Source organism: Melospiza melodia, chromosome 8 (assembly GCF_035770615.1).
Source record: "Melospiza melodia melodia isolate bMelMel2 chromosome 8, bMelMel2.pri, whole genome shotgun sequence".
In the NCBI taxonomy this organism is placed as follows: Eukaryota; Metazoa; Chordata; class Aves; order Passeriformes; family Passerellidae; genus Melospiza; species Melospiza melodia.
In genome coordinates, this window is record NC_086201.1 from 23,088,947 (window position 1) to 23,104,335 (window position 15,389).

Below are 15,389 nucleotides of genomic sequence, written 5' to 3' on the forward strand. Positions count from 1 at the left end.
ACACAAAGGTTTTCTTCATGTTTACTTTTAAAAATTGAAGACTGGGAGACCCTGAAGAGCTCAGTTAGAAAATACTATTCAAATATATGGCAGAAGAAAAATCATTCTACAAACCTTATTTTTGAAAATAAAGAAGCCATCACTTCAACATGCACAGTCCCACATTCAAGACAATGTATTTTTAAATATTGAAATTTTAAAATTTCCTCTCATCTCTGATCTTTCTTTTCCTGCAGGTAGCTGCAGATCCCGGTCTCTGAATCTGATGCCAGAACACTCTCGCCAAAGCTAAATGTGCAGACACATAAGCAAAGGAAACCTCAAACCTTTGCAATTCACTGTATTAATTTAGTGGGAAGTGACAACTACAAATTGAGTAGTCTGATTTTTTGTTTTTATTTTGGTCTATTGATTCAGACCAGTGAGTGTCCACAGCACAAGGAAAAGATTGCAGGCAGGGAAACCTATTTTCTTCTCACAGACGAATAACCACTGTCTGTGTTTCTTGTGCAATTGATAAAACACCACCAGAATGTAGTCAGCATCCTCAAACACCATGTATAGGAAATTCACTAAGGAGAATGTAAAAAAAAAATTAAAAAATCAAAAATAGACTCTATAGTTTAGTTTTGCCATATTAACTTCATTAAATTGCATAATTTAGGTCAGAGAAAGTTCAAAGGAATGGAATGCCTATCAACAACAAAACTATGTCAGCCTTGTAGAGCCAGAAGAAACTGCAAGTGTGGAGTGACTGCACTACAAATCTTATTCTGCAATGTGCTACACTGAAATTTTAATGCAGGTTAGCAGAGTTTGATGCTACTCAAAAGCATGTCACATGGTGGAACTGATTTCCTGAAAGATTCAGAGTTCACACCTATATGACTCCTTTCTTCCCTAGTCAGCAAAGGATAGACTGTAAAGATTATTCCATGCCCTGAGCACAATTTCGCATTATTTTTGGTCCAAAGGGACCAAAAAGAAAAATACATGCAGAGTACAGATTTTTATTTCTGTGCAGGAGTTTCAACAGGCTAAGACAGAGCTGTGAGTCTGCAGAGCTTGGCTGAAACCCCACTACCAGTGAAATGATACAATACAGTGAAATTTACCTCAGTAAAATGATTACAATGCCAATTATGGAGGGGGCGGAGGTGTCTAACTGGATAGGTGAGAATTACATCCAATAAGATAGGATCTCGCGCTCAGGAAAAGAAATTGCTCATATAAATAATTCTTTAGATTAAATGACTGAACCTGAAGAAAAATTTAGAATCTTATTTCTCAGGAGAAGCTAAATAAGGCAATGAAAGGCTAGAAAGCATTTGAAATAGAAGTAGTACAGTATGAAGACTCATTCTCCAAATATTCCTGGATGCTGAGGTTATGAAGCAATTGTGAAATTAGATTTATATTTAAGTATCTTCTGGTATTCATAACATTGTTATAATCTTAGCACTTTCCAAAATCAAATTTCTGTGTTGTTTATGGATGCCCTGGTAAACTAAACTGCTGTAGAAAGCAAGGTGCTGCATTTCAGTATGTAAAGTAACACAGACACAGTGCTTCATCCTTTCTTACAACCATTCATTTCAAAGAGATGATGATATTTTCTAGTAACTACAACTGAATATATTTATCAAATTTAGGAAGAAAGATCACACCACCCTACTGAATACACCTGGCCCAGAAGAAGTGCAGTTATAGTTTGAATTACTTTTGTGATGCCACTATTTAAAGCAGGGTATGATATGTGCTTTTTGTTTTGCTTTTTAAGTCTAGACAGGAGAAATTGCTTCGTTGACAGAAGTACAAAATGATATGACAGATCTTTTTTTGTTTGTTTCAAGCCACTCAGTTGTGATTCAATTTATCTGTCTGAAGTGCTGTTTGTCCACCTGAATGTCAGCACAGACAAAGTGAGTGACCCCTCTGGGACAGGTCCCATCATCAGGGGGATCCTGACCTCAGGAGGAGAGGGAAGAGTGAGGGCAGCCTGAGCCATCTCACTGGTGATGGATCTACCTCAGATGCAAGATCCATGAAGACAAAGAAAATTTTAAAAAATATTATTTGTTCCTTGACTTAATCAGTAAAAGGAAATACCTGGACCAAGTACCAGAGCAGAAAAGATTTTTTTTTCCCTTAAATCTTAACCTTAAAGTAGAAAGACAAGCAAACTAAATTTAAAATAATGACTTCTGAGATAAGTTAACTAAGCAGATATTGCCACTTCAAAGGAAGTCTAATAAGCTTGTCAAATGATGACAGATTTAGAAATCAATTTGAAGCTGAGATAGCACTGCTTCAAAATCCTTACCAGCCTAGACAAGAAAGGCAAACTGGAGAAAACACTTCACAAGACACTGCTCAAAGTGCAATGTTAGAGGCAGAGAAAACCAGGGTAATGGGTATGGGTGCTTTACTGCAAACCTCACAGAGCTCAAAATACTCAAAGGCTTTGGAGGAGGTGCCTGCAAACTGTTTCTGGGACCAAAATTATGACAGAAAAATATATAATGTTAACACATCACTTCAGGATTTAGTCTTATCCTTAAGATTAAAAAAAAAACGAAATCTGGGAATTTGAGTTTATTTTTATTAACTCAATGACATAAGTAATATTCTCCAAGAACAAATACATACTCCTTAACTATCAAAGGTTATAATCTTCTTAGATATATTTTCCTTGAATTTCTTTAATTTTCAAGCTACTTAGGAAGATACATTAAATGGTGATATATTAAAAAAAAAAAAAACACCAGTGTACACTTTTGTAATGATTTTTTAAAAAAATTAACCTCCAGGAAACAGTTTCTTTGAATTTCTCATACAGCTAGAACTAAGGGTTTATATTTATTCTAAATGAAAGTTTTTGGAAGAGTGACTTAATTCAGAAATGGAAAGACTATCAGCAAGGACATATAAACAACAAGAAAAAGCTATTTCTTCTGGAAGAAAATAAAATATGACCTGAAGAACTCACTGGGAAACTTTTCTGCTTCACCTCCTTTCCTTAAAAAAAAATCCTCAGGCAAACATTTCTTTTTGCAATAGCTGTTGAAGGTTATTGTACCATCAAGTGGGACATCACCTATGGACATGGCATTGGATATCATGCCAGGGCTATCCAAGAAAATTAAGAGTTCATGCTTTCTTGACTTCTACCTCTGAGTGGACAAAAAAACCCCATCAGGCTGAGCAGAATGCAGGTAGAACTGGAACGAGTTATTTGGGAAAAAGAGATTTAGATTAATTATATCTAATGCACCAAATTGAAAAAAAAAAAAAGAAGAAAATTGATAATACTCACATCAGAGTTAAAACGAAGCTGGCAGACATTACAGGAAATTACTTGCTTCTTCTTTGGGGGAATGGACACTCCAAATGTATGGTTTATGACTGCTTTTTGCACAGGATCCATCTGGAGAACAAACAATAACCAATTTACAACTTTTCAGGGCAATAAACAGTACAGAAGAAAAATTTAAAAAAAACCAAACCAAGACAAAAAACACTTCCAGCAGAAAGCTCTTTTCTTTTTCTTAGATAAACAGGAGAAATAAGATTCCAGCCCTCACAATAATTAGATTTAACAAAGGTTAGGGAATTGGTAGCATGCCAAAGCTGATGAGGAAAATGCAGCTTCATTGTTGCTGTCATCCCCAGGTTACTAAATAGTTCTTTCCCCAACCCTGCACATCTTCTGGGCTGCAGGGCCCCCCTACCACACCTGAATTGCAAATAAAAGCCCTCCCCTATCACCCACTGCCCCAACAGACATATTACAGAAGCCACTTTTGCACCCTGACAAGTTACTGTCATTCATTTCTACATGTTTCCCTTTGAGTGATAAATATTAGCACTTATTTGAAAAATATTCTCCCCTGGAGATATCTTTGTGAAAGGAGGTCCTTTGCAGGCTCTGTTGCAAATACCACTTGCTGGGAAAAGAGGTTGCAGTCCCCAAGCATTCCCATGCAGAACTGATGAGTGACAGAGCCCATGGGAAGGCTCAAGTTTGGATGAACATGAAGGGAGTGTTTGTACCAGGAATGTTAGCATGCTTCAGAAAACATTTTAACACTGTGAGAAACGTGAGATAAGGGAAAAATCTGAATATATTACTCCAAAATTTGACTGAACCTTTTCAGGAACTCAGAACTGATTACATCTTTGCTAAATATCAGGACTGCTGTTGGTCAGGAATATGCTCAGGATCACACACCACTCTGGGTAATGAGACAGGGCGTTCAGAAAACAGAGTTTAGAACAGTTACTGGAACGAGGCCTCAGTCCTAACATGTCATTCTTCCTGATGTGACATGAATACAGATTAAAATTCATTTCCTGATGCAAAAATACTGAAACCAAATTTTCTAATTAAAGAAACGCAGAATATTTGGTGTGGTCTCACAACTGCATCTACTCTCAGCATGATGTTGAACCAGATGACATGTGAGACCCCTTTCAACCCAAATGATCCCGTAAGCACCTGTGTATGTGTGGTCCCTCATCCTTATCTAAGGCAAACAACAGATTCTGAAGAGGAGAGGGGAAAAAATGGAAGTTTACAACAACAAATAAGTGCTCCTTTCCCCATTTTGTTTCTAAACCAGTTCAGAAGAAAACAATTTTAGTTTTTATAAAGTTAGATTTTTCTGAAGCTTGCTTTGCAACCACAGTGATATTTTTTCCTTTACAGTACTATTGGAAGAAACAACACCTGGCTGTTTAATCCTAGGTGATACACAAGACACACTTGGTACTAAGCCAACTTGCAAAAGGATGAGAGAACAGCTGAAATAACTGATCCACTGAAGAATTAGAACAGGAAATTACCTGCTTCTAGACTTTCTAAACATGGAGATAAAGACATTAATTTTCCCATAGTACAAATTTTAAGCTTCCAGAGAAGCCTGCACTGTTGAGGATTTTCTGCACATATATGTGCACACACAAAAAACAATTCAAGAAAAGCATACTGCATTGTATCTGCCTGAGACATTCCCCAAATATATTACCTAATATTAAACACTTTTTTTTTTTTGGACAATGGCTACATATGTTTCTTGCTGCACTCATTTTAAACCAAATGCATCATTTTGTAAATGGCATTAATGATAAATTTTCCAGACAGGTAATTTAATACTTATCTTCTGCCACTAAATACTGTAGTTCATTGCCACAGAGGTACCAGGTGACAATACAAAAATAAAACCTTTTCATCTGGAATGATCTACTAAATTATTTAATGATGCATTGTTGTTACAATGAATTGTGACAAAATCGAAAAAACCCTGAAATAAATGCCCTTGTTGCCTGTTTCTTCTATTTCTAGGACACAGCGAGAGTTTAAAGTCTAAAAGCTTAAAACACAACAAAAAAACCCCCTCTTTTTCTGACTTGTACCATTTATGGCAATCCCCTGCATAGTATATCAAAATTCCACATGCAGATTAAAAGCTTTTTGAGCAACCACTTTATAATAGATATGACAATCAATATATATTATTACACTTATTACACATGTTAAGGTATTGATGTATTATTAGGGAAGAGTTGGCTGGAGTTTTCTTAAATGGAAGATTTTTTACATTTCAACTTAAATACTAAGTGTTAATCAGTTAATCTAGAAGAAAAGAGTAATGTTCAAAAGTACCTCAACCATTTGGAGTGTCTGAAATCGGTGAAAGGAAACAGCAAAAATACCCGCAAGTGTCTGCAGTCCCGTTTCAAACCAGGTACAAAGGGAAGAGGCAGTGATCAATGACTCCTCTGTGCACTCCAAATAACAATCCACAGCGCTGGCACAAGGCAAGGCACTTCAGCACCACACCATGCAGCCTGTGCACAACCTCCAGCTTCAAACAGATGCAGCAGCACAAGAACTAAAATCCACGAAAATAATCCAGCTCATGCTGCCTCCAGAAAGTACCACTTGTGATCCCCAGGGGAGTGGGCAATGATCCCTCCCAAACCGGAGCCCTGCGTGCAAGCTGGTCACGATTAGAATTCTAGAAGTGCAGCATTAACAATTAATACACTTTAGATATGGCAGAAACCGGGGTGGATTACAGCATGCTGGAAAAATAAAATAGTATCTCTCTGTTAGAAGATTAATGCTGCAGGGTAAACTGATCTTAGATCCCTACACAAAATAATCCTCTTCACTGCAGGGAGGGAGTAGGAAAGAGGGAGAGAATTATTTGTCGAGGTATTTATTAGGAAATGACGCAGCATAGTTTGCCCTGTGGGGAGCACCAGTATTTAAGAACCAGACCTATAAAACAAAATAATAACAGAAGCTAACAGCTCCCACAAATGCAAATAAAAATCTGCACTATGCTGTTTATGCTACAAGGGGATTTAACAAAGCAATTAATAGTGCTCTGGTAGACATAACTAGGTTTAGCAACCTGTTAGTATTGTTCTCCTATTTTAATTGGTTTAATAGAAAGTTAAATTTAAAAATGGCTTTCTAAGAAAGTTGAAGACACCATCTTTTTTGCAATGAGTCTTGTTAAAACCACTCAAACTATTGAAGTGAGCAAGGATTAAGAGAATTCTGACAGAAATACTCTGTACCTACTTAGATTTCAACAAGAACTTTAAAGGCACCTAGAAAATACAAGTGTAGCAACAGACAGGACAGAACAGGGGCAGCACAGATATTGTATTTCCCACTGCTTTTTTAATATTTTCCCACCAAAAAATTTCCACACTCAGGTGTTTTCTGTGTATTTGATAAATTCCAGTGACTTTGTCTTGCACAGTTACCCCTAAAACTGATGCAAACCAGTTTGCATTCTTTGCATGTACTTCCAATGCTTAGAGTCCTCAGTGCCAAGAAATTTTGTTTACATATACTTTCATAAAATTAAATTTTATAAGATCTATACCACATCCTGAGTTATCTTTGTGCCACTCAGTCATTCTGTGTACGGAAATCATTCCATTCCTTTCTACATTCTTGTTGCCCACCTCAACTCTACCAAAAAATCAACTAATTCAATTAAATATATTGCAGATATGGACAGGAACCATATAAAAGACTCTGGGTAGATCCGTATTGAACTCTGAGCTGATGTTTTCAAGGAGCTACTATTAATAAACCTGAGCCCTCATTCCCAAGTCTTGATAGCCAGTTCCTAGTACGCTACTTTCTATGTCAAGTTTTGTGAATTTTTACTTCCACGTGCCTCACTTTAGTAATATCTAGATGTAACTTTACCAACCACTATTGTCTGGCTTGTCAGTCTCATCAAGGTCTTTCATAATTTTTGTTGTCCTTCTTAGTCCTCACTACCTTGGAGAACTTTGCCAATAGCAAATTTCCTCAGGTCACTTACCTCCCAAGCAACTTTTTGTCATCCAAGAGTCTTCTTATGCCAACTTAAAAAAATCTTTGCCAAGGGGTTTTGTAAAAAACCTTGTCGGTAATTCAGACTACGTAGATTTAAGCATCCTTATTCACATATTTTTTGACCCCTATAAACAGGCTTGTAAAGAAGGATTTATGCCAACACTTTACAGGCAGTTTACAGGATAAGATATTCTATTACACTGTTCTTATTGAGGTTTGCCTCAATATTGAGGTATTCATTTGCCCAGTAAAAAACCCCATTCTCCACAGAATGGGTTTAAAAAACTTGCATCATATTTGCCCCCTTTTTGTCCTCAGGTACAAAGCCAGTTTTAGATGAGCTGTTATACCTTATCATCGTCAATTCAAGAGTTTAGTCCTTGAATTCTCTTACCATTCTTGCTACCAGAAACTCTCCCTGCCCTGCTGTGTATCATGGTACCACAGATTCCTCTGGTGCCTCCTGGGAAAGGAACCAGAGAACAAAGAGACATGGAAGTAGGCACAGTAAGAAGTAGAAAAAAAATATGTTGAGAGAAGTTGCTTAGTGAAACCAAAGTTCTGGTTATTTTGGAAGATCTCTTTATATAGAGCAGACTGAACAAACATCAGTTTGTGAGTCTCAGAAATAAACTGCAATGATCCTGAGGGGGGGGGGGTAAGTAACAGGAGCATAACCTTAAACATGAGTAAGGTTAAAAATTGTTATTGGCAATGAATGTCCAGTTACCTCTTATCACGATGTAGTTCTTGGGTCAAATATAGAGTTAACTGTTAGACAAGCTTCTGTAAACATAATATTGATAGTGGGGAGAAGAGATGTAACTCAGTATCACTTAACCAGCAGGTATAATAAGATTCTGAAAAACACAGAGAGTGGCCTTCAGCATACTATGTTGGTTTACTCTGATAAATAAAAGGTTTGAACCACAGGTGGAACAAACTGATAATATAATCCAGTATTTCCCTCCAGAAAAAAAAACACTGGCATATACAAATTACCAGTGTAACATCTAAATTAAGTTCTGTAACTCCCTGTGTGTTTGAGCTCCAGTTGTTATGAAAGCCAAGTGCACTGCCACTGTGGAGAATGATCATAAACTGAACCTTATCATAAATTCTGCCAGATATAAACAGCCCCCTACCATAACTGTACATATTACAATGACTGACAGAGTGACAGGAGTGAATACCCATACTCAGCAAAGCACATACTTAAAATGCCCAGCATTAAAATCAGAAACATTAACATTGTGATGTAATGCTTGGCATGCTTGGCCAACACAAACCAGCAAAAATCTGTTCTCTCCACATTTGTGCTGCTTTTGTTCCAACAGGGAACATATTTCTCATTTGACTAATTCTAGGCATAATTTAGTGTTCAAGTCACTGAAATTCTGTCACACATTTCATTGTTTATTTTGCATCAGGAACACTTGTGCCAATTCTACTGATGGAGCTCTACCTGCAAGGAGGTTGTAGCAAGGGACTGTCACTACCTTTTCCCAGGTAACAAATAACAGGACAAGAGGAAATATCCTCAAGTTGTACAAAAGGAGGCTTTGCCTGGATATTAGGAGAAATGTATTACTGAAAGGGTTATCAAGCATTGCAACATTGCCCAGGGAAATGGTGGAGTCTCCAACCCTGGAGATATTAAGAAGACATGTACATGTGGCACTGAGGGATATGGCTCACTTGTGAATTTGGCAGTGCTGCCTTAACAGCTGAACACAATGATCTTCAGGGTCTTTTCCAACATAAATCACTCTGTGATGTGAACATCTTCCTTTTCTTGCAGGAAAGCCATCAATATTCCCTGTGCATCAGCTCTCCTTGAGTAGCACAGTGTCTCCAGAGATGTATTTCTGTAGTGTGAGCCTGTGGCTCTCTAAACACTCCTCCCTACACCTCTGCCCCTATGCTCTTCACAACATATTGGGGGTTCTTGAGAAACAGGCAGATGTAAATAGCCAGAAACCAAACCAGGGGTGACTCAGATTCTCAGCAGCTGATTTGGAGACTTGTGCAAATACTTCATTGAACAAAAAGAATGATTAACTTACAACATTGAGGTTATTTTTACTGCAATCCTGTGGTCTAGCTGAGGGTTGCTTGAATTACTTTTTTTTAAGGAGGCTCTCAATGTACTTACACATAGCACATTTGCACAGAGCATGAAATCTGGATCTCAGGGAAATCAAACATAGCCACACTCAGATTACAGAAAGTCCATGATTTTACTTTTTAAACTCCTGAGTAGATGTCTCCCCAAATGCAGCAAAACAAGCATCCACTAAGAAAGAATTCAGACCACAGGGACTAGCATCTCCCTTCCCTTACACATGATTCCTAAAATACAACAACAACATTGTTCTCTGAAGGCCAATCTCTACAAATGTGACTTCTCACTGTGTTTATCTGTCCCCTCAATTTGGCAGCAAGCTCCGACCTCCCTGAGGAAAACAGTGGCTGTGATAGCTGGGACATACACACAATACTACTAGTCAGTGTAATCAGCAGGAAGCATGTTTAAAAAACCCAAAAGTCTTGCTGTAATTCACTTGTTAACATCAGATGCTACAGCTATCCACAAAGAGTTGCTGAAATAAGAGTGAGTACTGGAAATAAAAAAAGGAAAGATACACTTTTGGTGTTTACACTTCTACTTCAATTTTAGTACAAGACAACTAAAAGGACACACAGAGCTGGAAACAACTTTTATATCTTAAAAGAAGTATTAGAAATACTAATAAATTCAGCTCCCTCATTCTCCTTTTAGATTAAGGCTCAGCTAATTTTGGTTTTGTAAATTCCACATTATTTCTGTTAACAGAGTTGCAGGGCTATAGGCCTGGACTTCAGAGACCAATTTTCCATCTCCACCTCATAAGCAGCTAAATTTCTCTCCCTGCATTTTTATATTCAGTCCTATGGTATAATGCAGAGCCCCTGGGTATGCTATCCTCTTGCATGCTCCCCCTTTAAAGTAAAGTTTGCATGGAAAAATGAAAAAGAGGCTGATTCTCTTTGTGTGCCTGTATTCACAATCACACAGAACATTGAAAGGGACTTCTGAAGTGTTTTACAGATTTGGGTTAGGCCAGAGGGAACCATTACAGCTGATTTCCTGAAAAATTTATGACATAATTTCATTCACTGAGAAGGTTCAGCCCTTCCTATTACAAAGTCCAATAATTTGTGGTCAACCAGAGCCTAAATTTTAGGAAAAAACCCGATCTCAACAGCTTGATTTAAAAATTTCCAAACAAGTTAATTTACATGACTCTGGAAGCAATACTTGCTTCCATAGTTATTATAAGCCCCTCAATCTAGTTATGTTTCTCTGTTAAAGGTCACTCAAATACCTTCTGAATAGTGCAGGCACTCATACACTGCAATCATGCCAGCTCTTAACCTTCCCTTTGATAAACCAAACTCCTTAAGCTGCTCACAGTAAAAACCCTGATCATTTGCTAGCCTTTCTTCAACGCCTTTGCAGATTTTCAGTATTCCATTGAAGCCCAGGTACTGAAACTCAGAACTCATGTTCAAATATACTTTCTCTTTAGCTACCTAATTACATCCTTTCTGTTTTAACAAGAAATGCACTCATCATCTTTCCTCAGCTTCAACTTGGGAAGCAGAGCCCTAAATCTTTACTGGCATGCACATTTATCCCTCCTGTGTGGTAGCACAAGCAATTTCACCATCAAACATCCTTCTCTCTCTTAGGAGCTTTTCTGACCCACTCGTAGAGGGCTAAAACAGCAGCACACTGGGAGCCTTATGCTGAAGCAGTGACTGCTGTCAGTAAGGTTGCACGTAGGAATTTACAAACCATTGTCACACCAAGATCAGCAGGCTACTGATGAATCCCAGTATTCTCTGTAGAATTTTCTTCCTCCTAATCCAGTTCTGAGATCATGGGTTAAACTAACATAAGCAAAAGGAACAATTGAAACAAACCCAAAGATTTTCTAACCTTCTTCTTTTCTGGCCTCCTATGTCTTTGCACTACTCTCGCCTAAATCAAGTAATTGATATAAAAAAAATCAAATACAAATAAACTCTCATCTCTTCCTACCTCTCTCCTTTCCATGTAATGTGATATGATTAAGCACAGAGGTGAAAAGGTAACTGAGAAAACACTTTTGAACTTTTTTTTACTATTATTTTTTTCAGTGCTGTGAATATTTCCTCTGCCCTTCCTTCCCTTCATGCTTGTATATTTATTGCAAGGTAAAAACAATTTCTGAGTTAGAAAATCATAATCAGGATAGTCTTAAATTTTGAGAATTTTCTGAAAATTAAACACCACTGCTATTGCTGTTTTAGAAATATTTTTATAAAACATTATGAAAATGTAATATTTGATTCCTATAGAAGTGCTTGACTCAAAGAAAAAAATTTATAAGCCACCACAAAAAAAAAAAAAAAAAAAAAAGAGAAAAAAAATTCTAAATCTGGTCTCTGCTTCTTCTCTAGGCTTATTCTCAAGCAAGACTATAAATATATAAATACATTAAAGGATTGAGTTTGTTATGAGAACACCAAAAATAGATTTAACCTTTATGGTAAAAATTGTCAAATTTTCTGCTCCAGACAAGATGAGACATTTTTATGGGTGAAATAAAGAAACAGAAAGGTGCTGAGAATATTTTAGGATAAAAGAGAACTCCCCACCAAACAAATGGAGAATAAGTAAGTATCTGTGGCTCAGTGCTTTTTGTTACATGAAACTGAACTAACTTTATGTATTGGGCAGCTTCTTTTTCAATCCACGCAGATTCCTACTCTACCATTGTGCAATACTTTGTTCGTATCTGTAAAATGAACTGCTGGGACCGTGACAGACCAAGCCTGAGAAAAAGAGTAAAGTCCAAATCCAGTGATTCAGCTCAAGGACTAAGACAGTTTTCTTTCCCTCTGTGGCTATGCTGGCTCATAGGTTTAACTGTACATGAGTCATTTCATCTGAGTCTTATATCACTCATTTGTAAAATGCGGATAAAAATATTTGTAACCCCACAAAAAAAGCTGAAAGGTCTAAATAACATGTTAAATTCCTCTGATAGGTGTTATATAACTGCTATTTATTATTAAAGTTGCTGTTTTTCAGAGCACTCAGCTGTGTTCAGCTAAACAAAAAAAAATTACTGTCTTGCCTTCAGATCCAGCAAAAAATAAAAGCACATTGTAGTTTGAGACTGGCTGAAAAGCAAACCAATAACATACTCTGAGAGCAAAACTACTCTTGTTACAATACCTATTACTAACTGGCAGTAAAATAATATAAATAGGCAAATAACATGAAAATGTACCTTCCAGCAAAATCTTCCCAAAAGAATCAAGCCTAAGAATTGAATCCGTACAAGAATTTTCTGTACTCAGAGAAGGAGCTTAGATACCACATGGGGCAAACAAGATTCCTGATTTTTCCTTTCATCTTTGAGATAGTCCTTAGCTGTGACCCTTTTCTACTTAAAAGTCTGCTCTAAGTTTTGATGAGTTTTCCTGCTCCCAGGCTGCTCCAGAACACCAAAACACAAAGATGAATGGTCTTGCACTAGGTACACTTCAATTTCCACTACAGTTCTGAACTATGCTGAGAGGTTAAGGACAAACTCAAAGCTTTTGATTAATTCTGTGAACAGGAGAGAATAAAGACACAAGAAATTTAGTCTTCTGAAATGAATTAATATCATTACTTTTCACATACTGAAAAAAACACTAATAAGAGGATTGAATTTATGTATATATAGCTAATATGAATGTATAAAATGGATAAATATAAGTGAGAAGCAAATCAGAACCAAGAATTGCCTAACTATTTTCACAGCTGTCTTCTGCTTTTCACCATATATAAGAAATAAGGCCCTTTTCACTTAAAAATGAATAATGAAATTTCTGATTTGGATTTGTTTTTCTTGCTTTTGTTTTGGGTTTTTATCAGCAACATACGCAGCATAAAAAACTTCAAAATGCTTTTGATTAAAAAAGCACTGTATTTAGATGTGAATCTTTAAAGGATTCCTATAATTAAGCCTGCTCTGAAAATTAATGCAGTATCAAAGTCTGTTGGTTTGGGTTTTTTCTTTATGTTTGGTGGGGATTTTTTTTCTTTAAATTTAAGTAAACGAGAAACAAAGCAGGTAGAAACCTGTCTTGTCTAACGAATACACAGGCAAGAAATGAGATGCTCTTTCCCTCGTGGTAACCTGGGGAAGCAGCTGAAGCTCATGGTGAAAATGGACAGACTGAATATAGAGAAGACTGGTCTGAAAGGCACAGCTACTCAAATCAGCCTTGCTCTGTTACTTGAAGTGAGCTGGTCAGTGCTCCAAACCTGGGCGCTGCTGGTTTCCAGGCATGCAGAGGAAAGCAAAGTTTGACAGTGCAGCTTTAAACTGCCATTACCTTCAGATTGTCACGAAATTCACTGTATTTACATGAAAAGACTACAAGTACACCCACATTCCGAAGGAATGAGTATGACAAGAGTTGCATTTCAGCTACATTTTTAATATATTAACTAATAACTATTGCAGCAATTCTCAGTTTTGCACAGAACAATGTGACAAAGGTCTCAGGCACAGCAGGAAAGCTGACCATGTACAGCCAGGATGCCGCAAAAGCAGCCACTTCATCAGACATATGGAGAATTACTTTTCTCTAAAGCTGCTCTAGAATTTTGCTTAGAACTTATAGAACTCAGGTTTGTATTAGGAACTAGCAAAATCTTTGTAAGCAGAGTGGTAAAACACATGTTACTTTCCCTAAACTACAATTCTGTGACTGCTTGCTTTGAAGGGAGATGTTTTAACACAGTCTATTTGCAAAACATCCTTCAGTTATCTAATACCTAAAATATCTATGATTAACCACCCTGTCTCTTTAAAAAGCTTTCTTGCATCAGGAACATACTGCTAACTTGAGAAGAAAGCAATTCAATGCAGATAAAGGCTTCTGAGCTTCCTGTGTTGACTAGTAAAAGAAATAAATATTGCTGAAATGTAACAAAGAGTAACTCCAAGTTTTCTGTTAAGAAAGACATAAAACACTGATCCAAAGACCAGATTTTATGGAGGACTCAGCAAATTGTAGGATTTGCACACAGAAACTGTACTTTAAATTAGGATGACCTAATTACTTTTGCATGCAATAATGGATGCAATGCAGCAATTTAGAAACCATTTTTCAAAATCCACCTGGTGGATGCCAGACTCCTGCATAGGGGTAGGGACAGGCTGCACCTGGTGACTTCTGTTCTTCACCAGTGCCTGTCAGTGCACTTTATCCTTGGAGACAGGGCTCCCTGTCTGGCTGCTGATCTGGACACTGAGAGAAGGACGCTCATCCATCTAATTCCTCTTTGAAAAGCACAAAAGCAATAGGGAAATCTATAAAATAATTAATGTTTGAGAAGATTCTCCCTTAATGCCTAACTGTTTTCCTTTAATAAACACTCCCCCCCCCCCCCCTTGTAATTATATGTATGATATTCTAGAAGAAGAGACAGAAAAGTGCTTATTTAGGCTCACCAATTTCACAGAGCTGCTCTTTGAGAGATTCCTGACAGGAACTAGGGAACCTGCACCTTTCTGTTAAAATACCAGAAACTGAAAAATCTGTCAAATTCAACTGACAATCCCCTGTTTTTGGCAGCTTTTCCCCCATATCTAACTCAGTGTACCTTACCAGGTGTTTTCTTCAAGCTCAGAGGTTTTTTAAAATTTCAGTAAAAGACTCAGGAATTTTGTGAGAAAAATATACCGCCTTCAGTAAACATTTTTCAGGGCTTCCAGAGGCTGAGAAGATTTTTTCCAAAAACTCCTACTACAGCTGAAAGAGCTCTCTGCTGCTTTACTTCAAAGCTCTAGAAAGACAAAGAGGGATTCCTGGCTTGGTAAAAAATCTAAGGATACAAAGAAAAGGGACTACAAAAAATTGGGAAAATGATCACATGGAGAGTAAAGGGCCTCTGTAGCCAGGTACTTGGGCAATAGATAGCAAAGAC

At 37.2% G+C, this 15,389-nt stretch overlaps 1 protein-coding gene across 9 annotated transcripts in view; it reads right to left on the minus strand.

The window, feature by feature from the left end:
- Positions 1-15,389, minus strand: part of ZNF385B (zinc finger protein 385B) — a 148,880-nt gene that overhangs the window by 31,844 nt on the left and 101,647 nt on the right. For 8 of the 9 annotated variants that reach the window (XM_063162244.1, XM_063162251.1, XM_063162249.1 and 5 more), the window contains one exon: positions 3,317-3,427. In XM_063162244.1, the coding sequence (XP_063018314.1) occupies positions 3,317-3,427 (111 nt within the window). Of the gene's footprint in view, positions 1-3,316; positions 3,428-5,665; positions 5,791-15,389 lie in introns of those variants that run through there. The other variant, XM_063162252.1, reaches the window with a different exon arrangement.